The sequence below is a fragment of the Triticum aestivum genome, chromosome 2B (assembly GCF_018294505.1).
Source record: "Triticum aestivum cultivar Chinese Spring chromosome 2B, IWGSC CS RefSeq v2.1, whole genome shotgun sequence".
Lineage (NCBI taxonomy): Eukaryota > Viridiplantae > Streptophyta > Magnoliopsida > Poales > Poaceae > Triticum > Triticum aestivum.
Window position 1 is genome coordinate 564,698,060 of NC_057798.1, and position 18,000 is coordinate 564,716,059.

General features: G+C 46.6%; 1 protein-coding gene across 1 annotated transcript; it reads left to right on the forward strand.

Moving 5' to 3' along the window:
* Window positions 1-12,686: 12,686 nt before the first annotated feature.
* On the forward strand, window positions 12,687-13,879 carry LOC123041662 (putative GEM-like protein 8). The gene is made up of 2 exons (XM_044464246.1): window positions 12,687-13,033; window positions 13,144-13,879. The coding sequence occupies exons 1-2, from the start codon at window positions 12,841-12,843 to the stop codon at window positions 13,596-13,598; spliced, it is 648 nt and encodes a 215-aa protein (XP_044320181.1). The 5' UTR covers window positions 12,687-12,840; the 3' UTR covers window positions 13,599-13,879.
* Window positions 13,880-18,000: the final 4,121 nt, after the last annotated feature.

Sequence of the window (18,000 nt, forward strand, 5' to 3'; positions counted from 1 at the left end):
ATTGAATCCTCAACATCGTGGTTCATCCGATGAGATCATCGAGGAGCATGTGGGACCCAACATGGGTATCCAGATCCCGCTGTTGGTTATTGACCGGAGAGGCGTCTCGGTCATGTCTGCATGTCTCCCGAACCCGTAGGGTCTACACACTTAACGTTCGGTGACGCTAGGGTTGTTGAGATATTAGTATGCAGTAACCCGAAAGTTGTTCGGAGTCCCGGATGAGATCCCGGACGTCACGAGGAGTTCTGGAATGGTCCGAAGGTGAAGATTTATATACAGGAAGTTCAGTTTCGGCCATCGGGAAAGTTTCGTGGGGTCACCGGTATTGTACCGGGACCACCGGAAGGGTCCCGGGGGTCCACCAGGTGGGGCCACCTATCCCGGAGGGCCCCATGGGCTGAAGTGGGAGGGGAACCAGCCCCTGGTGGGCTGGTGCGCCCCCCCCCCCCTTGGTCCCCCCCCCCCCTGCGCCTAGGGTTGGAAACCCTAGGGGTGGGGGCGCCTCACTTGCCTTGGGGGGCAAGCCGCCCCCTTGCCCCCCCCTTGGAGATTGGATCTCCTAGGGACGGCGCCCCCTAGGGGCCCTATATAAAGAGGGGGGAGGGAGGGCAGCCGCACCCAAGTCCCTGGCGCCTCCCTCTCCCCACGCACCACCTCTTCCTCTCGCTGAAGCTTGGCGAAGCCCTACCGAGATCACTGTTGCATCCACCACCACGCCGTCGTGCTGCTGGATCTCCATCAACCTCTCCTTTCCCCTTGCTGGATCAAGAAGGAGGAGACGTCTTCCCGACCGTACGTGTGTTGAACGCGGAGGTGTCGTCCGTTCGGCGCTAGGATCTCCGGTGATTTGGATCACGACGAGTACGACTCCATCAACCCCGTTCTCTTGAACGCTTCCGCTCGCGATCTACAAGGGTATGTAGATGCTATCCTCTCTCTCGTTGCTAGATGACTCCATAGATTGATCTTGGTGAAGCGTAGAAATTTTTTATTTTCTACAACGTTCCCCAACAGTGGCATCATGAGCTAGGTCTATGCGTAGTTTCTATGCACGAGTAGAACACAAATTTGTTGTGGGTGTAGATGTTGTCAATTTTCTTGCCACTACTCGTCTTATCTTGCTTTGGCGGTATCGTGGGATGAAGCAGCCCGGACCGACCTTACACGTACGCTTACGTGAGACAGGTTCCACCGACTGGCATGCACTAGTTGCATAAGGTGGCTAGCGGGTGTCTGTCTCTCCCACTTTAGTTGGAGCAGATTCGATGAAAAGGGTCCTTATGAAAGGTAAATAGAAATTGGCATGTCACGTTGTGGCTTTTACGTAGGTAAGAAACGTTCTTGCTAGAATCCTATTACAACCACGTAAAAACATGCAACAACAATTAGAGGACGTCTAACTTGTTTTTGCATCATGTGCTTTGTGATGTGATATAGCCAAAAGTTGTGATGAATGATATATATGTGATGTATGAGATCATGTTCTTGTAATAGGAATCATGACTTGCATGTCGATGAGTATGACAACTGGCAGGAGCCATAGGAGTTGTCTTTTTTTTATGACCTGCGTGTCATTGAATAACGCCATGTGAATTACTTTACTTTATTGCTAAACACGTTAGACATAGAAGTAGAAGTAATCGTTGCCGTGACAACTTCATGAAGACACGATGATGGAGATCATTATGATGGAGATCATGGTGTCATGCCGGTGACGAAGATGATCATGGCTCCCCGAAGGTGGAGATCAAAGGAGCAATATGATAATGGCCATATCATGTCACTATTTGATTGCATGTGATGTTTATCATGTTTTACATCTTATTTGCTTAGAACGACGGTAGCTTAAATAAGATGATCCCTCGCAATAATTTCAAGAAAGTGTTCCCCCTAACTGTGCACCGTTGTGAAGGTTCGTTGTTTCGAAGCACCACGTGATGATCGGGTGTGATAGATCCTAACGTTCAAATACAACGGGTGTAAGCCAGATTTACACACGCAATACACTTAGGTTGACTTGACGAGCCTAGCATGTACAGACATGGCCTCAGAACACAGAAGACCGAAAGGTCGAGCATGAGTCGTATAGAAGATACGATCAACATGAAGATGTTCATCAATGTCGACTAGTCCGTCTCACGTGATGATCGGACACGGCCTAGTTGATTCGAATCATGTTTCACTTAGATGACTAGAGGGATGTCTGTCTGAGTGGGAGTTCATTGAATAATTTGATTAGATGAACTTAATTATCATGAACTTAGTCTAAAATCTTTACAATATGTCTTGTAGATCAAATGGCCCACGTTGCCCTCAACTTCAACGCATTCCTAGAGAAAACCAAGCTAAAAGATGATGGCAGCAACTATACGGACTGGGTCCGGAACCTGAGGATCATCCTCATAGCTGCCAAGAAAGATTATGTCCTAGAAGCACCGCTAGGTGAATCACCCATCCCAGAGAACCAAGACATTATGAACACTTGGCACTCTCGTGCTGATGATTACTCCCTCGTTCAGTGTAGCATGCTTTACAGCTTAGAACCGGGGCTCCAAAAGCATTTTGAGCAACACGGAGCATATGAGATGTTCGAAGAGCTGAAAATGGTTTTCCAAGCTCATGCCCAGGTCGAGAGATATGAAGTCTCCGACAAGTTCTTCAGTTTTAAGATGGAGGAAAATAGTTCTCTCAGTGAGCACATACTCAAAATGTCTAGGTTGCACAACCGCTTGACTCAGCTGGGAGTTAATCTCCCGGATGACGCGGTGATTGACAGAATCCTTCAGTCGCTTCCACCGAGCTACAAGAGCTTTGTGATGAACTTCAATATGCAGGGGATGGAAAAGACCATTCCTGAGGTATATTCAATGCTGAAATCAACGGAGGTAGAGATCAAAAAGGAACATCAAGTGTTGATGGTGAATAAAACCACTAAGTTCAAAAAGGCAAGGGTAAGAAGAACTTCAAGAAGGACGGCAAGGGATTTGTCGCGCCCGGTAAGCCAGTTGCCGGGAAGAAGCCAAAGAATGGACCCAAGCCTAAGACTGAGTGCTTTTATTGCAAGGAAAGTGGTCACTGGAAGCGGAACTGCCCCAAGTACTTAGCGTACAAGAAGGCCGGCAACACTAAAGGTATATGTGATATACATGTAATTGATGTGTACCTTACCAGTACTCGTAGTAGCTCCTAGGTATTTGATACCGGTGCGGTTGCTCACATTTGTAACTCAAAGCAGGAGCTGCGGAATAAGCGGAGACTGGCGAAGGACGAGGTGACGATGCGCGTCGGGAATGGTTCCAAGGTCGATGTGATCGCCGTTGGCACGCTACCTCTACATTTACCTACGGGATTAGTTTTAAACCTCAATAATTGTTATTTAGTGCCAGCTTTGAGCATGAACATTGTATCTGGATCTCGTTTAATACGAGATGGCTACTCATTTAAATCCGACAATAATGGTTGTTCTATCTATATGAGAGATATGTTTTATGGTCATGCCCCGATGGTCAATGGTTTATTCTTAATGAATCTTGAACGTGATGTTACACATATTCATAGTGTGAATACCAAAAGATGTAAAGTTGATAACGATAGTCCCACATACTTGTGGCACTGCCGCCTTGGTCATATTGGTGTCAAGCGCATGAAGAAGCTCCATGCTGATGGTCTTTTAGAGTCTCTGGATTATGAATCATTTGACACATGCGAACCATGCCTCCTGGGCAAAATGACCAAGACTCCATTCTTCGGAACAATGGAGCGAGCAACCAACTTATTGGAAATCATACATACTGATGTGTGCGGTCCAATGAGCGTTGAGGCTCGCGGAGGATATCGTTATGTTCTCACTCTCACTGACGACTTGAGTAGATATGTGTATGTCTACTTGATGAAACACAAGTATGAGTCCTTTGAAAAGTTCATGGAATTTTAGAATGAGGTAGAGAATCAACGTGACTGAAAGATAAAGTTCTTACGATCAGATCGTGGAGGAGAATATTTAAGTCACGAATTTGGTACGCACTTAAGGAAATTTGGAATCATTTCACAACTCACGCCACCTGAACACCTCAGCGTAACGGTGTGTCCGAACGTCTTAATCGCACTTTATTGGATATGGTGCGATCTATGATGTCTCTTACCGATTTACCGCTATCATTTTGGGGATATGCTCTAGAGACAGCTACATTCACTTTAAATAGGGCTTGTCTAAATCCGTTGAGACGACACCATATGAATTATGGTTTGGGAAGAAACCTAAGCTGTTGTTTCTAAAAGTTTGGGGATGCGATGCTTATGTCAAGAAACTTCAACCTGAAAAGCTCGAACCCAAGTCGAAAAAATGTGTCTTCATAGGATACCCTAAGGAAACCATTGGGTATACCTTCTACCTCAAATCCGAAGGCAAGATCTTTGTTGCCAAGAACGGGTCCTTTCTGGAGAAAGAGTTTCTCTCGAAAGAAGTAAGTGGGAGGAAAGTGGAACTTGATGAAGTACTACCTCTTGAACCGGAAAGTAGCGCAGCTCAGGAAGATGTTCATGTGGTGCCTGCACCGACTAGAGAGGAAACTAATGATGATGATCAAGGTACTTCGGATCAAGTAACTACTGAACTTCGTAGGTCCACGAGGACACGTTCCACACCAGAGTGGTATGGCAACCCTGTCCTCGAAATCATGTTGTTAGACAACGGTGAACCTTCGAACTATGAAGAAGCGATGGCGGGCCCAGATTCCAACAAATGGCTTGAAGCCATGCAATCCGAGATAGGATCCATGTATAAAGACGAAGTATGGACTTTGACAGACTTGCCCGATGATCGGCGAGCGATAGAAAACAAATGGATCTTTAAGAAAAAGACGGGTGCGGATGGTAATGTTACCATCTATAAAGCTCGACTTGTCGCTAAGGGTTATCGACAAGTTCAAGGGGTTGACTATGATGAGACTTTCTCTCCCGTAGCGAAGCTGAAGTCTGTCCGAATTATCTTAGCAATTGCCGCATACTATGATTATGAGATATGGCAAATGGACGTCAAAACGGCATTCCTTAACGGCTATCTTAAGGAAGAACTGTATATGATGCAGCCGGAAGGTTTTGTCGATCCTGAAAATGCTACCAAGGTATGCAAACTCCAGCGATCCGTTTATGGGCTGGTGCAAGCATCTCGGAGTTGGAACATTCGCTTTGATGAGATGATCAAAGTGTTTGGGTTTATGCAGACTTATGGAGAAGCCTGCGTTTACAAGAAAGTGAGTGGGAGCTCTGTAGCATTTCTCATATTATATGTAGATGACACACTTTTGATGGGAAATGATATAGAACTTTTGGACAGCATTAAGGCCTACTTGAATAAGTGTTTTTCAATGAAGGACCTTGGAGTAGCTGCTTACATATTAGGCATCAAGATCTATAGGGATAGATCGAGACGCCTCATAGGTCTTTCACAAAGCACATGCCTTGATAAGATATTGAAGAAGTTCAATATGGAACAGACCAAGAAGGGGTTCTTGCCTGTGTTGCAAGGTGTGAAATTTAGCTCAGCTCAATGCCCGACCACGGCAGAAGATAGATAAAAGATGAGTGCCATCCCTATGCCTCAGCTATAGGGTCTATTATGTATGCCATGTTGTGTACCAGACCTGATGTAAACCTTGTCGTAAGTTTGGTAGGAAGGTACCAAAGTAATCCCGGCATGGAACACTGGACAGCGGTCAAGAACATCCTAAAGTACCTGAAAAGGACTAAAGATATGTTTCTCGTTTATAGAGGTGACGAAGAGCTCGTCCTAAAGGGTTAAGTCGACGCTAGCTTCGACACAGATCTGGATGACTCTAAGTCACAAACCGGATACATGTATATTTTGAATGGTGGGGCAGTAAGCTGGTGCAGTTGCAAGCAAAGCGTCGTGGCGGGATCTACATGTGAAGCAGAGTACATGGCAGCCTCGGAGGCAGCGCATGAAGCAATCTGGGTGAAGGAGTTCATCATCGACCTAGGAGTCATACCCAATGCGTCGGGGCTGATCACACTCTTCTGTGACAACACTGGAGCTATTGCACTTGCCAAGGAGCCCAGGTTTCACAAGAAGACTAGGCACATCAAGCATCGCTTCAACTCCATACGTGAAAATGTTCAAGATGGAGACATAGATATTTGTAAAGTACATACGGACCTGAATGTAGCAGATCTGTTGACTAAACCTCTCCCTAGAGCAAAACATGATCAACACCAGAACTCTATGGGTGTTCGATTCATCACAATGTAACTACATTATTGACTCTAGTGCAAGTGGGAGACTGTTGGAAAAATGCCCTAGAGGCAATAATAAAATGGTTATTATTATATTTCCTTGTTCATGATAATTGTCTATTGTTCATGCTATAATTGTGTTATCCGGAAATCGTAATACATGTGTGAATATATAGACCATAACACGTCCCTAGTAAGCCTCTAGTTGACTAGCTCGTTGATCAACAGTTAGTCATGGTTTCCTGACTATGGACATTGGATGTCATTGATAACGGGATCACATCATTAGGAGAATGATGTGATGGACAAGACCCAATCGCAAGCGTAGCACAAAGATCGTGTAGTTCATTTTGCTAGAGCTTCTCCAAATGTAAAGTATCATTTCCTTAGACCATGAGATTGTGCAACTCCCGGATACCGTAGGAGTGCTTTGGGTGTGCCAAACGTCACAACGTAACTGGGTGACTATAAAGGTGCACTACGGGTATCTCCGAAAGTGTCTGTTGGGTTGGCACGAATCGAGACTGGGATTTGTCACTCCGTATGACGGAGATGTATCTCTGGGCCCACTCGGTAATGCATCATCATAATGAGCTCAATGTGACCAAGTGTCTGGTCACGGGATCATGCATTATGGTATGATTAAAGTGACTTGCCGGTAACGAGATTAAATGAGGTATTGGGATACCGACGATCGAATCTCGGGCAAGTAACGTGCCGATTGACAAAGGGAATTGTATACGGGATTGATTGAATCCTCGACATCGTGGTTCATCCGATGAGATCATGGAGGAGAATGTGGGAGCCAACATGGGTATCCAGATCCCACTGTTGGTTATTGACCGGAGAGGCGTCTCGGTCATGTCTGCATGTCTCCCGAACCCATAGGGTCTACACACTTAAGGTTCGGTGACGCTAGGGTTGTTGAGATATTAGTATGTAGTAACCTGAAAGTTGTTCGGGGTCCCGGATGAGATCCCGGATGTCACGAGGAGTTCCGGAATGGTCCGGAGGTGAAGATTTATATATAGGAAGTTCAGCTTCGGCCATCGGGAAAGTTTCGGGGGGTCACGGGTATTGCACCGGGACCACCGGAAGGGTCCCGGGGGTCCACCGGGTGGGGCCACCTATCCCGGAGGGCCCCATGGGCTGAAGTGGGAGGGGAACCAGCCCCTGGTGGACTGGTGCGCCCCCCCCCCTTGGGCCCCCCCTGCACCTAGGGTTGGAAACCCTAGGGGTGGGGGCGCCTCACTTGCCTTGGGGGGCAAGCCACCCCCTTGGCCGCCGCCCCCCTTGGAGATTGGATCTCCTAGGGCCGGCGCCCCCCCTAGGGGCCCTATATAAGGAGCGGGGGAGGGAGGGCAGCCGCACCCAAGTCCCTGGTGCCTCCCTCTCCCCACGCACCAGCTCTCCCTCTCGCTGAAGCTTGGCGAAGCCCTGCCAAGATCACTGCTGCATGCACCACCACGCCGTCGTGCTGCTGGATCTCCATCAACCCATCCTTTCCCCTTGCTGGATCAAGAAGCAGGAGACATCTTCCCGACCGTACGTGTGTTGAACGCGGAGGTGCCGTCCGTGCGGCGCTAGGATCTCCGGTGATTTGGATCACAACGAGTACGACTCCATCAACCCCGTTCTCTTGAACGCTTCCGCTCGCGATCTACAAGGGTATGTAGATGATATCCTCTCTCTCGTTGCTAGATGACTCCATAGATTGATCTTGGTCAAGCATAGAAATTTTTTATTTTCTGCAACGATCCCCAACATTTATACATAAATTTTGACATTTCAGCACACACACACATAAATCATTTCAACCACTTAAGTTCGACACACAAGTTGGTTCAAGACACAAATAAGTTCGACACACAAGTAGTTCATTCAACCTCAACACAAAAGTAGGTTCAAAACACAAATAAGTTGGACACATAGTCATTGCAGCCACTTGAACCTCTCCAACATGACACCAAACCAACTTGAGTAGATTTCGTCTTCTACTCACTTCATGAGCCTTCGCATCTCAAACCGCCAAATCCTAATTTGGGAATTGTGAGACATGAGAACTTGAGAGCTTTATGTATACAAGATATGTTTGCAAAATCCTAATTTCGGAATTGTGGATGGATGGACGAGTTCCGGCAGCCCAGCGGGGGGCGCGTGCACGAGCTCGGCGGCAGCCGCTGGTGTTGGGGAATGCGGTAATTTAAAAAAAAATCCTACGATCACGCAAGATCTATCTAGGTGATGCATAGCAATGAGAGGGGAGAGTGTGTCCACGTATCCTCATAGACCGAAAGCGGAAGCATTTAGTTAACGCGGTTGATGTAGTCAAACGTCTTCGCGATCCAACCGATACAAGCACCGAATGTACGGTACCTCCGCGTTCAGCACACGTTTAGCTCGATGACGTCCCTCGTACTCTTGATCCAGTTGAGGCCGAGGGAGAGTTTCGTCAGCACGACGGCGTGGTGACGGTGATGATAAAGTTACCGGCGCAGGGCTTTGCCTAAGCACTACAACGATATGACTGAGGTGTGTAACTGTGGAGGGGCGCACCGCACACGGCTAAAACAATTGTCAACTTGTGTGTTCTAGGGTACCCCCCTGCCCCCGTATATAAAGGAGAAAGGGGGATGCCGGTCGGCTCTCTAGGGCGCGCCAAGGGGGGAGGAATCCTCCTCCTAGTAGGAGTAGGACTCCCCCCCTTTCCTAGTCCTACTAGGAGAAGAAGGAAGGAGGGGGAGGAGAAGGAAGGAGGGGGCGCCTCCCCTTCCCCTAGCCCAATTCGGACTAGGCCCATGGGGGGGCATGGCCAGACCCTGGCCGCCCCTCTCTCTCTCCCTTAGGCCCAATAAGTCCCATTACTTCTCTAGTGGTTCCGATAACCCTTCCGGCACTCCGGTTATATCCGAAACTTCCCCGGAACACTTCCGGTGTCCGAATATAGTCGTCCAATATATCAATCTTTATGTCTCGACCATTTCGAGACTCCTCATCGTGTCTGTGATCACATTTGGTACTCCGAACAATCTTCGGTACAACATATCACATAAACTCATAATACCAATCGTCATCAAACGTTAAGCGTGCGGACCCTACGGGTTCGAGAACTATGTAGACATGACCGAGACACGTCTCCGGTCAATAACCAATAGCGGAACTTGGATGCTCATATTGGTTCCTACATATTCTATAAAGATCTTTATCGGTCAAACCGCATAACAACATACGGTGTTCCCTTTGTCATCGGTATGTTACTTGCCCGAGATTCGATCGTACGTATCTAAATACCTAGTTCAATCTCGTTACCGGCAAGTGTCTTTACTCGTTCCATAATACTTCATCCCGCAACTAAATCATTAGTCACAATGCTTGCAAGGATTATAGTGATGAGTATTACCGAGAGGGCCCAGAGATACCTCTCCGAAACACGGAGTGACAAATCCTAATCTCGATCTATGCCAACCCAACAAACACCTTCGGAAACACCTGTAGTGCACCTTTATAATCACCCTTTTACGTTGTGACGTTTGGTAGCACACAAAGTGTTCATCCGGTATTCGGGAGTTGCATAATCTCATAGTCTGAGGAACTTGTATAAGTCATGAAGAAAGCAGTAGCAATGAAACTGACACGGTCATAATGCTAAGCTAATGGATGGGTCATGTCCATCACATCATTCTCCTAATGATGTGATCTCGTTCATCAAATGACAACACATGTCTATGGTTAGAAAACATAGCCATCTTTGATTAACGAGCTAGTCTAGTAGAGGCGTACTAGGGACTATATGTTTTGTCTATGTACTCACACATGTACTAAGTTTCTGGTTAATACAATTCTAGCATGAATAATAAACATGTATCATGAATTAAGGAAATAAATAATAACTTTATTATTGCCTCTAGGGCATATTTCCTTCAGCTGGGCGCGTCGTTGCGTGGAAGGTCTGGTGGTGCGGTCGTGCTTGCGCGGGGTAGAAGGAGGCCAGAGGTGTGGGTGCAAGGAGATCCGAAGAAGCCGAGAAGGAGCAGGTCGAAGGCAGTGGCGCGGCGCCGACCGCCTAGGGTTAGCAGGTGGGCGGGATTTGGGTTTGGTTGTGTGGGTGATGGCGCAAGGGGGTGGGCGCGGTTTGGATCGGGAAGGGGGGTGTGGGTGGTCCAGCCAGCAGTAGCTTAGGGTTTTCTCATCTAAGTCAATGACACATGGGACCTACTTGACAGGGTTATTATTATACGGGTTTGAGGGTTCACGAGTATGGCTATTGCCTTCCCATACTCGTACCCGCCTTACCCATTGGATATGATTTTTTTCCCATTTAGAAACCCATGGGTATTTTAATTTCCCATGCCCTTACCCTAATAGGGTATTTACCCGTCGGGTTCGCGGGTTGCGGGTACCCGTTGCCATGTTGACTCTCCGCCTTCTTCCCCTCCTTCATCTTGTGATACTTGCCTCATTCTTCTTCGTCGTGATGTGCAAGAACTTCTCCGTCATCTTGGCCGCCGCCCCTTCTCGCGTCTCCTTCTCCTCCTATCACTTGCTCCACAAGTTCCTAATCATCTTCTTGGTCGGAGCAAGCCCTCCTTGTGCTGGAACGGTTGGATCACAACCTTCGTATTCATTGATCATGACGGTCTTGGCAGAATTTCAAACAAGGAGTTTCACTTGCTTTGTCCATTCAACTTTAACCAACAATGCATATAGTTGAAGTGCTTCTTCTCCATCTTGTAATATAATACACGCGCACATAGGGACTAGAAAAGAAAGGTAATGGATGGTCAACAAGTTGCAACATTAAGCAAATCAGTAAAATGGCCAACAAATAGAGCCGCATGCCACAAGACTTACGAGATCTTGGATTGTTGTACCACTTGGCCATCAGGTTTTCACTTGTTTGAAAAAGCCGCGAAACTTGTTGAGGATCTCTTGAATATTGTATCATCGATGGCTGAGTGACTTTGAATTCCGCTGATGGATCACTTCCTTGCGGTAGGGATCGTTCTGCTTTTGCTGGTGAAACCAAATATGCATGCTTTGCCAAAACGCCGCACCCTAAAATGTATCGATGGCCAACCATACCACACACAACAATTCATCCTTCTTTTGAGTGAAATTTAGCCCCCTCCGCTTCATCTTGGGTCGGCACACGATGATCACTGCTCGTTTGGATCCATGTCTGACTTCTGGGTGTCCCGCTGGCTGTGAGTGTTCCTTGGCTAAAAGTCCTTCGCTTGTCCATCTTCGTAGTCGTCCGCGTCGTGGATAGTTTTCATCATTGCGTCATCGTCTACCCCGTCCCACTTGGATGATGCATTGCGGTAAATAGTGATTGGGTACCGACGGATGAGCGATCCACATCCGGCATCTGCGACTGGACAAGCCCCGCCAAATGCGACTCCATGAAGACATAATTGGTGTTGAGGTTAACAGTGAACGGGACTCGATGGCTGGAGGTGAAGGAGGACGCGGACTGCTGCGGCGATTGTTGCATACCAAAGTGTTGGGAGGTGTAGTAGTAGGATGGCTTCGGCTGAGACGATCACACCGTCGATTGTGCAGGCCACACGAGGGTGGCGACAAGCTATGTCGGATGAGGTCCTTTCTAACCGATCGCCTACGCACTGCCAGACTTCTTTCTCGCCTTGTGGCGACAGACGTTGCCTTCCACGCCTGCGACCTTCCGGGCGGCCTCCATGCTCGGGTCCTTTGGCTCCGGCAGGGCGATGATCAACGGTCCTCCAGCGGTACCTCTATCACTCCGATGGACCGCCTAACGGTAGGAGGGAGGCGATGATCGAGACAGAGACATGGAAAATGGATGGCTTTCGCATGAGAACATTGATGGGAATGTCCAAATTAGTGAGCTCGGGTGGAGTTTGTGGGTGTATTGGGCGTGTCGAAGTCCGACGTGGCGGTCGTCTGGACGCCCGCAAATCTCCCCTACGTTTGATTCCAATTTGTGAGATTTCAAACGTCCGGATTGGTCCAGACAAATTTAATGATTGTTGGATGGCAAAAAGATGTCTGAACTGTTTGATCCAAACATTTAGGGGCATTTTGGTGATCCATGTTGGAGTTGCCCTTAAGGATGGCAAATTTTTCTTGTGCCCCCAATTGCATGGGTGCATGTGACAGCCGGTTGGTTGAAGGCATCATCGATCATGGTCCATGCATGGATGACTAGATGTCACTCGTGACACGCACAAAAGTTTCGCAGTGGACCCTTGCACATGCAGCACAACACTAGGCAGGCACTAGGGGTCCAGCTCCACCTAGGAAGCACTTGTTTTATCCAGAATCCTGGTGGGCGCGGGTGACTGTTCTATTCAAAAGCTAATTGGATAAACACCCGGCTTTTAGTTAAGTTTTTACAGGTTCCGTCCAGAGCTTATAAAAGGCGCCCCCTCCTTCCCATTCAGAGCACGGAGCTCCAGCACCAACCCACAAACCCACAGACACACCAACAACCTCAAGACAGAGGCCGGAAACTGAGGCGCAAAGGAAGGAAGCAGAGCAAAGTCTTCTCTCCGCCTCCGCGTCTTACGAGAGAAACAAGCCTTCGGTTCTTCATTCCAACAGGAAATGGAGAAGGCAGGACACGAGCATGTGATCGGCATCCCAGTGAGCAGCACTGCCATCGGCATCGAGGAGCCCGAGTTCACCAGCGATGGACCTACCAATGTCCACGGTGATGCAAAATACTCGACGAGCACGCGTACCGGCGGCAAATCGGGCAGGGCAGCGGACAAATTCGCTCGAGGAATCAGAGAACATGGTAAGTCCTCCTTCTCCAGTCCGTCTGGATGAATCTTGTAGCCTTTCCTGTTCATATGTAGGTTCATCAGTTGTGAATTAGACACTGAACATAGATATGTCCTTGTGCAGTGAGTCTCGGCCCAAAACTGTACGAGACCGTGAGGGGCAAGCTGTCGCTGGGCGCGAGAATCCTCCAGGCCGGCGGCGTGGAGAAAGTCTTCCGGCGGTGGTTCTCCGTGGAGAAGGGCGAGAAGCTCCTCAACGCCTCGCAGTGCTACCTGTCCACCACCGCCGGCCCGATCGCCGGGATGCTCTTCGTATCGTCGGAGAGGGTGGCCTTCCGCAGCGACCGGTCGCTGGCGCTGACCTCGCCCAAGGGCGACACGGTGCGGGTGCCGTACAAGGTGGCCGTCCCGCTGAGCAGGGTGAAGGCGGCCAAGCCGAGCGAGAACCAGCACCGGCCGGAGCAGAAGTACGTCCAGCTGGTGACCGACGACGGCTTCGAGTTCTGGTTCATGGGCTTCGTCAGCTACCAGGCGTCCCTGCAGCACCTCGAGCAGGCCATCGCGGAGTCGCACCTCTGACCCCATTGATTGATCAAAGAAGCACGTACGCGCTGTGTGTGTTGTGTTGTGTGTGTGCTGGTCCGGTTAATATGTTGTGCATAGGTAAGTTAGGGTTTCATGGTGGATTGCTTGTCGTTTTTGGCATTGGAGCAAGTCCGGTATACTTAAATGGTAGGGGAAATTTAATTTAGGGCGTGAAAAATTCTTCATGTTGAAGAAGTACTGTATGTGTATGGTACAGTCGCCACGGCAAAACTGCCATCATAAACGTGTGGTATGCACTAGTTCAGTGAGAAAAATCGTGAATTGTTTGTTCCACTTCTTTACAACTTGCAAGTGCGTCCAGCCCGTCTCTTTTTTTCAGCATTTCTTTGAGGAAATGTTCTCAAAACCCTGTAAAGCTAAAGCTCAGGCCGAGACAGGCTGTGTATGCTTACATAAAGATGTGAATTTATATTATCAAGAGAAATCAAACCTAACTTGAGCTGTCAAGTGGCCATAATTCATAGAAACACCTGTAATGTATGCAACTGCCCTAACCTACGTTATTTGTTGAACTGAAAAGTACAGAAGAAAAGAAACAGCACTGAGAGAACAAAATTTGTGGAACAATACCAAAGAACACCGGATGTCTATCGGTGACGCATGGACCTGGAACCACAAGTGGTGACAGCTAGCTGCATATTCAGGGGTATGTCCCAAATATATTTCTAAGCATCACACTTTTTTGTGAATGCCATTAAGTTAATCCCAACGAAATTAATACTGCAATATATGGCCTCGCCAGCTGATTCCCATCGAATATTCTGATAACACATGCATGTGGCTATTTTATACTATTCTCTTCAACCATATTTAAGAACATAATGAGTAATTAATAAGAGAAGGATTCATATGGAATGGGCACTGTATGTCCACTGCGACTGTTTTCTTTTAACAAAGGCAAATGCTTTGCCATGTTTATTTAATATAAGTAGGGTCTTATAACATGTACAAGAGAGAGAGAGAGAAAAAGGGTCAAACCGAAAGCATACTCTTCCAATATCAACTCTCCTAATTGCTTTGCTTCGGCCATCATACAAGCTTTTGGTAACAAGAACCAAACACTTTTGAAGGCTTGTGTTCTGCTCGTTCCAAATTATTTATGATACAACAACATAAGGTTGTGACGGGCCATGCTGTCGAGGCAACCTTCAACTAGTGATGCAAGGAGACCACATACAACAAGTTTAGACATATGTCATATTGTTAGCCAAGATTTTGCACCCCCGGCGACTCCGAGCTTGACAAGATAAGCGGCGTCGCAGCGTAAGGATCCTTTCGGCATTGACATGCCTTACAGTTCCTTGCCTTCTGCTTTGGTCAAAACTTAATTTAGGCAGGCCCATCTAGCCTCATGGGTTGATAACTTTTCACACGATGAGGATTCCCCACGGTCGGTATTTTACATTCCAAAAATGCTAGACCTACGTAATCTAACTACGTAAACTTATGTTCCTTCCATCCTAAACTAATTAGGTCCCCCTGATTTTCAGTGGGTAGGAGTGGGCATGTTTTCTCTCCCAACCAAATCTGACCACCTCAACTTTTTCGTAGGTTACGTAGAAAAAATTATGTAGATGCAGCAAAGCTCTTTACATGCCCATGGAGGACCTTATATAGCCTAGGGGTCCTTCACAAATGACCAAGGCTACCCTTGAGGAGACGAGGTAGGAGGGTAGAACTATAGATAATTTCCCGTCCTTTGATTCATGTGCCTCTAGTCTAGTTAGGAGGTGGGTTGTAGCCCACTAAGTAGAGAATCCCTATACTATTTGAAGGCCTTCTTGATTGGGCTCGGGCTCTTTGCTACTTTGTAATGTGGTCTTCTTTCTTTAACTTGTTGACCATAAATGTTTGCTTGGACTTCCATTGACCAAGGTGGCTTGCTAGGACCCACGACAGCTTGCTTGGACTATTTGTTCACCTCATTGACTTGCGTGGAATATCCTTCAATTTTGTTGACTACCGATGTGGCATGCCATGTAGGATAGGGGGTGGGACCTTGAGTAGGGTTGAACCCATTACTACAACAGGACCAAAAGGCCATTCTTGCACCTGAACTTAACATTGTTCTCTACCCCACCCGGAGAGTGAAGATAGAAAACCGTCTAGATATCAGATTTATTTTGTGATAAAGGGCGTCTCTATTAACTCATCATATAACATCAAGAGATAAAATAATAATGAGCAACATTCGTCCTCTGTATAACTTGGATGACAAGCCCAATGACATCGATACGCCCATACAAGACTAATATGTAGCCCAACTCTCTAGCTCCAAAACCCACATATTTTGCAACAGGTTTAGGTTGCTTCAACGCAGTACGGTGTTCAGTCCCGTGGGAATACCTCTTGCAAACCACACAATAGACATTACCTTTCAAGTCTTTATTCCCATGTCGAATCCCTTTGCACTTGCCACATATTTGATCACTCATTCTGCCATATTTGCTCTCTCCTTTGTGGGCAAACTCTCTGGTGGACACCTCTTTGTCATTTAAGGGCACAAAAAATACATTCATTTTAGGAACAATAGACATGAGATACTATTTGTGCCATATGTTCACTTGGCATAAAACCCATCAGCCTCATTCCCAAGCCAACATGCACCAACTGAGGGAAATTATGAATTGGTAAGGAAGAAAATTGTACTCGCGACTGCTGCAAACTCCTCATCTAAGCTACTCCACCAATTTTTTGATTAGAAGGGCTTGGATTTTCCCACTTGTACCCCTTGTTGTGCTCCAGACACATTGGTTAGGCATAAAGGGGTTGCTACCAAACGTCCAAACCAACCTTGCAATCTTCCATTACTTTGACCCCGATAGCCTGTCTGAGTAGGGGAAACCTACACCTCTATTCAACCGAAAGACATGTGCACCACTACTACCAATATTGTTCCCATAGAAACCATCTCTAAATCCTCCTTCTCCATCTTTCCCATTATATTGATCCTAGTTTCTGCTATATTGTCTGCCATAATTCTTCCTGCCCTGCCAAGAACGTGTTCTGACTGGAATTACTACATCACCTTGTCATCCCTTGTTAGGCCTAGATTGCCATTTTCCTTGTCTTCCTGCCATCAGATCACCTCTAGTCTCTTCCCGCTCTTCCTCACAAAAACTAAAAGACCTACCCGCCACAGCCTCCTCTCTTGGGGTGGAGAGGGGACAGAAATCAAGATGAACTAGGGCGGGAATGGGGGTGGGTATATCAAGATACTCCCTCCGTAACTTAATATAAGACGTATTTTGACACTGTCATGGTGTCAGAGGGAGTAGCAGATAAAGCTCTTTGTGTTTAAAGTTTCTCTCAAGAGCAACTCAACCCAGAAATTAAGTGTGACTTGCTCTCCTCCTACCATGGCTCAAAACATACCAAGTTTATTAAGATTCATGCACTCACGTGTTAGTTTAGAAATCTATGTAGCACATCAAAAGGTCGTTGGTATGAATTCTGGGTTAGCATTTGATCGACCTAATAAAACACACTGAAAAATATTCATACGTTTACATCTGCATCGTAGGTGCAGGAGTATTATTGGGGGTAGGCGCAGCACATCACCTTTTTTCCTTTCGATAAAACGCAGGACATCACTGTTACCACTACTAGTAGAAGGCCCGTGCGTTGCCACGGGCATTTCCGTATTTTTGTTGGTTGCATATATAAATATAATGCATGTCAAATTTATGCGTGTATAGAAAAGATGACCAATACAATCAGAAAATAAATAAAATTTACTTCACTTGCAATGTATAAGTTGACAAAAATTACAATATGGCGATTTATACATAGGGAGCAATGATTCAACAAATTATCTGTTACAAACTAAAATCTACTTGATGCATTTAAGATATCCCCGTATGACGTTAGTAATGGTTGTCTTTAGCTTCATTTGCATGGTTCTAGCACGTAAGGTTATGATAATTCAATATATGATTATGATAATTTACACACAATTGTAGATCCATAAAGTGTATAGGAGGGTCTAGAACCAAGAAGACCTCATCGCATCCAAGCATGCATATGGCCATGTTGAAACAAATCCAAAGAGTGCTCCCTGTTAAGTAGGGTTTAGGGTTAGGCCTACCAATTGTAGGGTTTAGGGTTAGGCCTACCTATTGTAGGGTTTAGGGTTTAGTATATCATCAAAAGAAATCAAAAAATTGCTTTAGTATATCATCCACACGATTAACATGCCTACATGTAGGAGTGTACTAATAAAGATTTTTTTTATCAATTTTGCTTTCTCAAGAGTTCATGTAACATAATAAGTTTGTGTTGATGAATATATAAACTTAATTTTTGAGTTTGGCAAGTGTTTACCCATCAGTTTGCATTTGATTTATGAATCTATTTTACACGGACCAGTATGTAA

Coding starts and splice junctions, on each gene's coding strand:
- LOC123041662 (XM_044464246.1), top strand. CDS start 12,841: ATGGAGAAGGCAGGACACGAGCATGTGATCGGCATCCCAGTGAGCAGC. Junction 13,034..13,143: donor TCGAGGAATCAGAGAACATG/GTAAGTCCTCCT, acceptor GTCCTTGTGCAG/TGAGTCTCGGCCCAAAACTG.